The 10,027-nt window shown below is 48.4% G+C and overlaps 1 protein-coding gene across 1 annotated transcript; it reads left to right on the top strand.

The window, feature by feature from the left end:
• Positions 1–354: 354 nt before the first annotated feature.
• On the top strand, positions 355–6,389 carry HERPUD1 (homocysteine-inducible, endoplasmic reticulum stress-inducible, ubiquitin-like domain member 1; the record flags this gene model as incomplete). Its single annotated transcript, XM_010008513.1, has 7 exons — positions 355–432; positions 513–587; positions 1,638–1,735; positions 2,087–2,209; positions 2,817–3,155; positions 5,152–5,257; positions 6,222–6,389. Coding segments are annotated over 7 exons (987 nt in total), but the record flags the coding sequence as incomplete, so codon positions are not given.
• Positions 6,390–10,027: the final 3,638 nt, after the last annotated feature.

Below are 10,027 nucleotides of genomic sequence, written 5' to 3'. Positions count from 1 at the left end.
TTTTCCCCTCGGAGCCGGGCGGTGGCCCAGAAACAGGCGCAGTCTGTTCTCACCCCTCCTGTGCTGCCCGGGGGGGCTCTGGGTGAGCACAGTCAGGTGTGACAGGTTGGCACCCTCTTTTGTCGGGATTGCAAAACAGACAGCACGTGTTCTTTGTCCTCCTGCTGTTTTTAGGCTTCAATGTTCATCTCGAAACCAGTTGTTGTCACCTTGTTAGCCAAGTTTAGGCGTGTGCACCCCCCATGCACCTTAGGGTGCAGGTGCTTCCAGCTGTTTGCCTCTGTCCACCTGGCTGCAGGTTGTACCAGTTGGTGTTTGCTGAGCAACTCATCCTCCTCTGTTTCTTCTTCAAAGCCTGAAGAGAACCAGAAGCTGATATACTGTGGGAAGCTGTTACTTGATCATCAATACCTGAGAGAGCTGCTGCCAAAGGTATTAAAAAAAATAAATTATGATGTGCTGAAATGTATTAAGAAAACTGGGGTTTTTAAACATGTTTTCTCATGTTTTAGCAGGGGGAGTTCCATGCTCTTCATTTGGTGTACAGCTTCAAGACTCCTACAAATGTGCAAGAAACCCATGCAGAGGTACTCATACTTAGCTGTGATTTTTAAGATTGACTGAAAATGGGAAAAAAATGGGAAGTACCTGATGGCTATTTTAATATTCACTGGTAGTGCAGCTTTTTCTTACTAGTGCTATGGCATTGCTACTTTGTAATCATGTGGTTAGGAATAGGTTCCTAGAATATGGAAATAAATGTATTTGGGTTAAGCTGAGTAAGTAATTGACTCTGTGGCTCGTTGGTAAAGATTCTCATGGCATCTGTTCAGAAATAGCAAAACTATAATCTTGTAACACACTACTCAGGAGAAATGCTTTCTGTAGGTTCAGTGTTAACTAGAATATGACCTGTGTCCCAGGCTCCTTTGGACAGAGGCTGTGCTTGTGGGCAGGGGAAGTAGAGGTGGCTGGGGATGGGGAAGGAAAGAGCCTGTTGGCTGAAGACATTTTAACTGCTCATTAATGACTCAGCCTGTGGAGAGGAAGCTGGAGCTGGGTGCTGACTGGTCTGCAGTGCAAATGGCCAAAACCAACTTTCACTTTCAAGTGGGATGTGCTAATGTGTCTGGGTGTGTTTATATTGCCTGTTACAGACAATTTGAGCTTATCCTGTCCATGTCTGGTGTTTGCTGCATGCGAGCCAGCTTTGGTCTGGATACTACAGATGTGTTGCCACAAAACTGCTCTTGAATTGTGTGCAGCAGTTTGTGTAGAGCTAAAAAGTCAAACTGTCTGGAATGCAGTTCCTTCTGTTTTTTCCAATTACATTTTTAACCACATGGGACCTCTCTGCATGTGTAAAAAAAAACAAACCAAAAGCAAGTACAGGTGTAGATCTAGTGAAGGTGAAGAGTAACAGTGAGTCTTCCATGCCAGTCATTTTTGAAGGAGCTTTAAAATCCTGCTGGAAGGGCTTGTGTGGTGCCCAGGAGTGGTTTCAGCACAGTGCAGGACAAAGTGTGGGAGCTGTGTACCAGTTATGAGACAAAAGCACATCCAGGGTGGTGCAGCCTTTTTGCTTAAGGCTGGTGAGTGTGTGGAGCACAGCTCAGGAGCTGCCTTGCTGTCCCTAGGTGAAAGCTGCTCAGCCAAAGCTACTGTCAGAAGCTGGTTCAGAACCATCTTCCTCAGATGGTGGAAGTGGCCAATCTTCAGCAGAAGCCAGTAACAGGTAAATACCATTTTTTATTTACATCACTAAGGCTTGGTAAACATTGACTTTGTGTTGGGTACAGCCCCTTATGCCACGTGTCCTGAGTCCATGGGACATGGGTCAAAGGTGAGGAGATACATCAAAGGCTCAGCATGAAAGAAGCTAAAGAGAGAAGCTAAATGCCCTGCTCTCATAGTTGAAAATCTCCCCTTTATTCATGTGGATAAAGAGATGCCTTTCATACTTAATAAGGAAGAATTCTGCATTTGGATGCATAAAATGGCAGAGTAGCTATTTACATTGTCTTGTAAGAAATTACACTTGTAGTTTGTCCAATATTTGCTAACAAATGTTTACATTTTGATCAAGGCTTGAACCAACTCGACATCCCTTCCAGTGTGTCACTCCTGGCCTCTCTGCTTACACGACCTACAGCATGCTTCAGATGTCCTGGCTGCAGCAGCTCTATGCAAGACAGTATTACATGCAGTAGTAAGTTTTCTGTCCAGAGTTACCAGCAGAAACTGGAGTACAAGGAAACAGTTTCTGGCAGTTCTTCCTCTTCTGATGTAGGATGTTGGGAAGAGGTTTTTGTTGCAACTCAGGATGTGGTGTGGGAAGGTTCCTCTCAGTGATGGGTGGTGTTTGGCCTGCTGTTCAGGCCAGTGATTGCCAGTCTTGCGCATTACAGATCTAACTCTTTTGGGAGGGCAGGTGTCTGTAGAGTAAATGCTGAGCCTTCACTCTTCACCATGGTTTGACTGCTTGAAGTAGCACTGGAAATCAGTGACAGGTGAAGCTGGGACTCTCAGCAGCCTTCCAGGCTACCTTGGCTTGTTCTAAAGATTTTCTTGCAAAGTATTGAAATTACATGTTTGTCAAGTGGGAGGTGCTTGGTTTGACTTGCTGTTGCAAGCAGCAACAGTTGTTGCTGAGCAGCTGTCATGGGTAGAACTTGTTTTTAACCCTCCTGTAGCCTCTAAATGTGATGCTTCCTACTTGTGTATCATCTGACTATGCTTAAAGTGGACAAATCTTTTGTGTCTTCCAAGTGTGAAAGGATTTGAGTAACCTTTACTCTTATGATCTCTGGTTCCAGCTTGGCTTCTACTGTTCCATCTGCTGACCCAGCCCCTGCACAGCATTCTCAGGAGATACCAGTGACAGCCCCAGCTCCTCTCCCAGACCCTTTTCCTGCACAAAACCAGCCTGGGAACCAGAATGCTGCTGCCCAGGTTAATGCTGTGGTCAACCCCAACCTGAGGGTGAATGCCCAAGGGGGTCCCCTCATGGAGGAAGAGGAGGAGGGTGCCAATCGAGACTGGCTGGACTGGCTCTACTCAGCAACACTCTTCTATGTTTTTGTCAACATCATCTATTTCTACTCCAGTGTCAGCAGATTCCTCCTGGTCCTGGGTGGCACTGTGCTGATGTATCTGTAAGTGCAGAGTGTGAACCTTTACCCTTGTCTTCTGAGATGTTACGTGGAAGTGCTGAGCTCTGTCCTGTGACTAGTTACCTTCATATGGCTCTTGCACCTGGAGAGAGTGAACCACTTCTTCACCCTGGTATAACTGTTTAACAAAAATACCAGTATAGCTTATGTCAAAATTAAATGAAGAATGGGTAGTAGTGGGGCATCTTTGAGGGTGGTGAGACACTGGAACAGGTTGCCCAGAGAAGCTGTGGCTGCCTCATCCCTGGCAGTGTTGAAGGGCAGGTTGGATGGGGCTTGGAGCAACCTGGTCTGGTGGGAGGTGTCCCTGCCCATGCAGGGGGGTTGGGACTGGATGAGCTTTAAGGTTCCTTCCAACACAAACTGTTCTGTGATCTTTCCTGGCATTTGTACTGATGCTTCTGGTCTGGTTGGCTTTCTTTTTAGAAAATTTCTTTAGACCCAAGCAGCTTTTGGTGCAAAGCCCCAGCAGTGCAGCAGTGTAGGGCAGACTTGTAGGTTCAGTGTAGGAATTTGAGCTTTAGGGTAAAAAAGTGTTTGCAGTCTGGGAGGGAGAGTCTCATGCTTGCTGAGCTATCTACCTGTGGATTTTTCTGCTGTGGTGTGCCTCTGGAGAGCAGGCAAAACTAAACTGAGACCTCACTTGCAGTATTGTGTGCAGTTCTGGGCTCCCCAGTTCCACAGAAACAGATCTACTGGAGAGAGTCCAGTGGAGTACATGAGGATGACAAAGGGACTGGAACACCTGCCTGATGAGGAGAGGATGAGAGAGCTGGGGCTTTTCAGTCTGAAGAGGAGAAGATTTAGGGGGGCTCTAATGAATGTCAATGCATGAGGGCATCAAGAAGGCAGGGACAACCTCTTGTCACTTGTGCCCTGGGACAGGACAAGGGGCAATGGATTCAACCTTGAGCCCAGGAAGTTCCACCTCAGCATGAGGAAGAACTTCTTTCCTGTGAGGGTGACAGAGCCCTGGGACAGGCTGCCCAGAAGAGGCAGTGGAGTCTCCTTCTCTGGAGACTTTCCAGACCTGTCTGGATGCCTTTCTGAGTGATCTGCCCTAGTTGTTGGGCTTTTTTGTTGGTGTTTGGTTTTTTTTTTTTTGGTCCTGCTCTGGCAGGGGGGTTGAACTTGAAGATCTTTGGAGGTCCTTTCCAACCCCTAATAATCTGTGATTATGTGAGTTGCCTTTGAGCCTATCCAGCAGGGGAAAACTTGGGATAAATCTGAAGAACAGAAAGATAGTGGCCCCTCAGTTGACATGCTTGGCTGTCTTGTTGGAAAAGGATCATCTGTCCCCTCCACTGTTTGATCACCAGGGGTGTGGACCTCTGAATTCCTGTTGGTAGGTCTAGGAGTTGACAGCAGAGTAGCTCAAGTGATCAGCTCTTCCAGCCTGGGGTGGAAGAACTGATAAGGCTTTTCAGCCTTCTCATGCAAACCTGGGGAGTGAAGACTTAATTGCTTCATTAAAAGTCCTTACATCTTAATCCCAATCATTCTGAAATGTAGCTGAACAGTTTATACTGAGGGTTTCAAGGTGCAGGTGCTGTAGAGGCTGCAGAAGGTCTCTGTGGCCCATTATGTTTTGGTAAGATTGAGCTGGGCTTTACATGTTTTGTGCCCTTTTTTTAGAGCAAGGACAGAGTTCCCAGGGGTGTGCATCCCCTGGTGAGCAGGTAGGCTCTGTGCACCTCCCAGCAGCACACTCCAGCAGGCTGAGCCCTGCTCACCTCACAAACCTGGATGTAGTGCTGCTCACTTTGAGAGCAAGCAGATGCTGAGTCTTCGCTTCCTCCCTCATGGTTTGGTTCTAGCAGGTGGCCTTGAAAGGACTTTCTGGGGCAGGGCAGGGGTGACCTTAATGTGCTGGGCTTGCTGTCTGCACCTCTGAGCAGTCAGGTGTCAGTGGAACAGTGTTGGTGCAGCAGGAAGGAGTCATGTTAAACCTCTGTTGATACAGCTCTGGCTTTCCCAGGCACCACGTTGGATGGTTTCCCTTCAGGCAGAGAGCAGCTCAGCCCTTCCCAGGCAATGTTCCTCCTCAAGCTGCTGTGAACCAGGACCAGAACAATAACTTGCAGGTACTGTCTTAGTTGTTTTTTTTTAAACTACTAGCATGAAACCCTGTGAAGTTTTACTTCCAGTTTACCAATAAAATGTAGGAGCAAAAACTTCATTCAGTGAGGTTTTGAGAAAAGAAGGCTCAGGGGAGATCTTCTCACCATGTAGGAGCCCATAATGTGTGACTGCCAAGAAGATGGAGACTCCCTTTTTACATGGAGTCACATGGAAAAGACAAGGTGTAATGGGCAGAAGTCTCTCTTGGGGAGAGTCTGATTGGACTCCAGGAGAAAATTTCTCACCATGAGAACAGTTAGACATGGGGAATAATCTCCCAAGGGTGGAATCCCCCACATTGGGCAGTTTTTGGACTTGGCTGGACAGGGTGCTGGGCCACCTCATTTATACTGTATAGGAAGGTTGGACCAGATGTTTCTGGAGGTTCCTTCCAACCTGGCATTCTGTGATAAGATTCTATGAATATTTGCCATCCTCCTTCCTCCTTTGCAGCCAACTTCTCTGTTCTACAAAACATCTCAAGCTGAATGTTGTCCTGATGCTTCTGGCCATTCTGGTGCTGTGGTGGGGGGAGTGGCCTCTCTTAGGCTGAGCAGGTTCTGTAACTGAAGGCAGAGTTCAGACCAGTCCTGCAGTGACAGGGTTTGAGTAGATGAGCAATGAGTCCTGCATTTCAAGCTGGCACTTCTAGATGATGTCAGTGGAAGTTAATTAGTTCTAAGTACATAGCTCACCTAATCAGGTGTTTCCTGTTTGTCCTAGATAGTGCTCTGGGACACACTGCATGACTTAAACAGTAACACTAGTGAGCAGCTTGGTTCTTCAGCTTTGTGGTTGTCTGGGGATACTTAACATGCTTGTTTTATCTGCCAGTGACATTTGGGCATCAAAATGTACTGTTGGGCACCTGATCCTAACCCATTTCTGCAGAGATTCTTGCTTACCAAATGCCTTTCATTTCAGCAGGGAGGAGATGGAGGCAGAGCAGATGAATCTGAGGCCCCTCCTGAGGAGAGGCAGGTTTTACAAGACCTGCAGCAGACCAGCTCCTCACTGATAAGCACAGTGTGGGTTTTCTTCAAGACTTTCTTTGCATCCCTCCTTCCAGAAGGACCTGGGGTGATCCGCAACTGACTCCTCACCAGTCGGGTCTGAAGCTGCAATGGGATTTAGTCTACTGGAGCAAACTGGGTACTCCAAACCAGGAGGGGAAGGTTGATGGCACTTCTCTGGCTTTCACTGGCCAAGCAACCAAAGCCTTAAGTCATTGCAGCCTAGAGACCACGATGCCCTCATTCCAAACAGCTTTGTTCTGCAGCATTGATTAGGTCCCTACGTAGAGGCTTGGCACTGGAAACCTGGGCTCTGAGCAGGTGTGCAAGAACATGAGAGAAGCAAATTGCTGCTTCTGTGCTATGTGATTCCTGTTGGAATGTTTCAAATGCTATTTAAATTACACTGAGTGTAGGATCTCAAATGCTAGATATGCATTAGCAGATTTTTAGGAAAGATCTGTTGTTAAACTGCTTCAACAATAGTTTGTTTTCTGTGTAAATATTTTCTGATGAAGGTCATATGGTGCAATTGCCTTGCTGGACAAAGTGGAGGAGTGTAAGGCAGTGACCTCTTGATAAGCATTAACCTTGGAGTTGCAGGCTAAATTTCACATTGCCAAATTAGGATACTTTAAACTCAAGGCTTAATTTTCCCCCCCCTGTCAAATCATGACAGAAGAATTCATGTGAGTTGTAAAATTTTTCACTGCTTTTGGATGCAAAGCTAAAGCAACTCAACTGATGCATTCTTACTCCACAGCAACTCTTGTATTACTTTGTGTTTCCTTTAATTGCTGGTTAAGGGCTTTGATTCCAATAAAATGTGAAGGCCTATCTGTACTTGTGTGCACTGAAGGGCAATTGCAAGACTCCTGTGCAAAGCACAGGATGTGTTCTCACCTTATTTTTATTGGAAATATCAAATCAGGTAGGATGTGAGGGGAAAAGATGCTTGCAGAGCCTGGAGCTCAGCTGCTTGCTTGCCTGCCTGTTCTTCAGCAGCTGGTGCTGTGGAGAGCCTGGGGCTGGTATCTGCTCACTGAAAGCTGCTGGTACAAAGGCTGTGGACATCCTGAGGACATATTGAAGCTGGTAATCCTGCAGGTGTTTGGGAAATCTAGAGTTTGACCCCTTGAGCCACATGCGTGACTACCAGGAACTTTGCCATGTGTTCGCTTGGCTTGGATTTAACTTGGCCGGAAAAGTGCTGTCTGGGGAGAAGCAGCAGCTGGTGAAGCTCATCGTGCTTTCCTCAGAGCTGCCTGCAGCTGGCAGGTCTGTTTGTTTAGCAGTGTCTTGTCAGGGCTAACACATGAGTTGGTACAAGCAGCTGTAACAGCCTGACCTTGATTGTGCCACTGTAGATCAGACTGTCAGGCATGGATTGTTCTGGTTACCTGCAGTAGTTTTATCTTGGTTACTTTTTTGGCTTTGAACAACAATTTCCTTTCCAAGTCTCTTGCCAAGTAGCATTTCTGTCACATCTTCACTTTGCTGAAGACTTTGGGAAGGATAAAGTGGTAAAACTTAGCAACAAAGTCTCTGTAAATACTTAGGATGAAGTAATTTGAAAGGAGGTGAGTGTTGTTCCTTTGGGTGTCTTTTCTGCACAAGCCTCTGAGGATGTTCTGGGAGGTAGAGACACCCCTCTTTCTTGTCCCATGGGTGGCAAATCTCCCAATGCTGAGCACTGCATTTGGTGGAAGGTGGGTTTCTTCCTGCAGGGTGTATCTGATCGTCACTCGGCAGCTCTTGGCAGCCAGAAGTTAATGGGTTTGGATTCCTGGGATGGATCCCCTGGGAACCCTCATCTGAGGAGTCAGCAGAGATGCACAACCAGCTGTTGTCTTGAGGTTTTGCTGCTTCCCCCAAGCAGAGAGATGGGATTCCAATTAGCTGATGAGCTGATTATGCATGGCTAATGTCCCTGGAGGGGATGGCTCTGTGAAGGTCCTGCTGGTGGGGTGGGGGGAGGCTGGGACCGCAGCGGGGGCACCGGACAGACCGGGCAGCGCCGGGACGGGCAGAGCGGGGCTCCAGTACCGGGGGCTCCAGCACAGCCCCCTGGGCTCACCTGCAGTGACCCCCTGTCCCGTATCAGTTCCTGGGGCCTCCTCCTCCTCCTGCTTCCCACCCCATCTGGCAGCTCATCCTGGAGGAAGGGGATGGAAACACGGGGTGGTCATGGGTGGTGGGAAGGCAGGGGCTGCCAGCGGTGGGTGGGACAGCACCTGCTGTCACTGATTGAGGGGGTTCAGGTTAGACAGGATGAAAAAATGACCCTTGGAACTTCCAGAGCAAAGCTGCTGAAAGGGTGCAGGAATCCCAGAGGTTTCTGGTTATAGCATGACCTTGTGCTGGGGCCAAAGGGTGGGGAACAGAAAGGGCCTCCAGATGCTGGGTGTGGGGAGCTGGGTCTGTCCTGGTTTCTGTTCTCCCAGCTGTGGGCAGGGCTGGGTGTGCAGTGCAGGAGGGGATGGGCCACAGGGTGGCCAAGTAAAACCAGCTTCTCTGCTGCTTTACCTGCTGGTGTCCTCTGGCAGCTTCCCCCAGCTGAGATCTCATCCTTGCAGGGAAGCCAGGCTGTGCTGCCTGTCTTCTCGGGCATTTTTCTTCTCACTGCAGAATCTGCTTCCACGCTGCTTACTTGGAGACACTGAAGTCCTGTTTGTCACCAAGGGTGTGCTCCTCTCCTCAACTCATGGAACAGAAATCTCATGAGAAGGAGGTTGTTGCTGAGCAGATAAGCTGGAGGCGTGTGCTGATTTTCCCTCTTCTCCAAAGAGCTGGTTCACTTGTGCATGTGCTGCTTGTCCCTGTTCTCAGCAGCCAGGGCCAACCCAAGGCTGTGCACTCACTCAGCAAAGTGCTACAACCTCCCTCTGGTTTCTCCTCTGTGGTTCCCTTCCAGCTGTCCATGGCTGGTGGGATTTGCAGAGCTGTACATCCAGAGGGTCTCTCCTTGGGGGCATGTCAGGCCAGCTGGAGGCCATTCCAGGGGTTCCCATGGTTTTACCAACAGCACCTTCATCACCTCAGCCCAGCCCCTCTGCTACATAAGAACAGCTCTTGAAACATCTGCAAGTTTCATGTTGTCTGGGTGTCACAGGGAACGAGAGGATGGAGCTCAAGCCAGGCTTGATGTGCAACTGGGGCCACAGGGCTGTGGTGAGGGGCTTGAGGTCAGTGAATGCTCAGCTGTCTGCCCAGAAGGGCTGGGCAGATGCTAGGAGATGCTGTTTCTAGGCCCAGGTTTTGTGTCTGTTCCCTGGCCTGTGCTGCAGGGAAACCCCCCAGAGTTTCTTTGTGAGCACCAACAGTTGCATTTGCTGCTTTTTTGGTCTGGATTTGGCAGCACAGGGTCAGTGCTGCACAAACACAGCGGGCTGCTCTCCCAGGCTTCCACCCAGCTGCTCTTGAGTCTCAGCTGTAGAAAGCCTGGGCTGACCTAGGGCCACCTGTGTGTGCCAGCTTGTTTTTTGGTTTTTGGAGGTTGTTATGGGTGATACTGGTAGGTAAAAAAAAACTGTAAGGTTAGGTTTCAAGATGATTTCTTGGAAAGGACATGTGAAGCTTCACCATTCCAAAAAGCCCCTCATGGGTTTGTTTACCCTCCCAAGTGATAGTCTGTTAAAATTCTCACAAATCACAAAATAAAGTTTGTGAATGCAAAATCTAACATCTGTGCCTGCCACAGGCATAATTTTTAACCTCTCC

This window comes from Chaetura pelagica, unplaced genomic scaffold, assembly GCF_000747805.2.
Source record: "Chaetura pelagica isolate M959 unplaced genomic scaffold, ChaPel_1.0 scaffold422, whole genome shotgun sequence".
NCBI lineage: Eukaryota > Metazoa > Chordata > Aves > Apodiformes > Apodidae > Chaetura > Chaetura pelagica.
The sequence above is the reverse complement of the archived record's forward strand: the minus strand, read 5'-3'. Positions and strand labels throughout refer to the sequence as shown.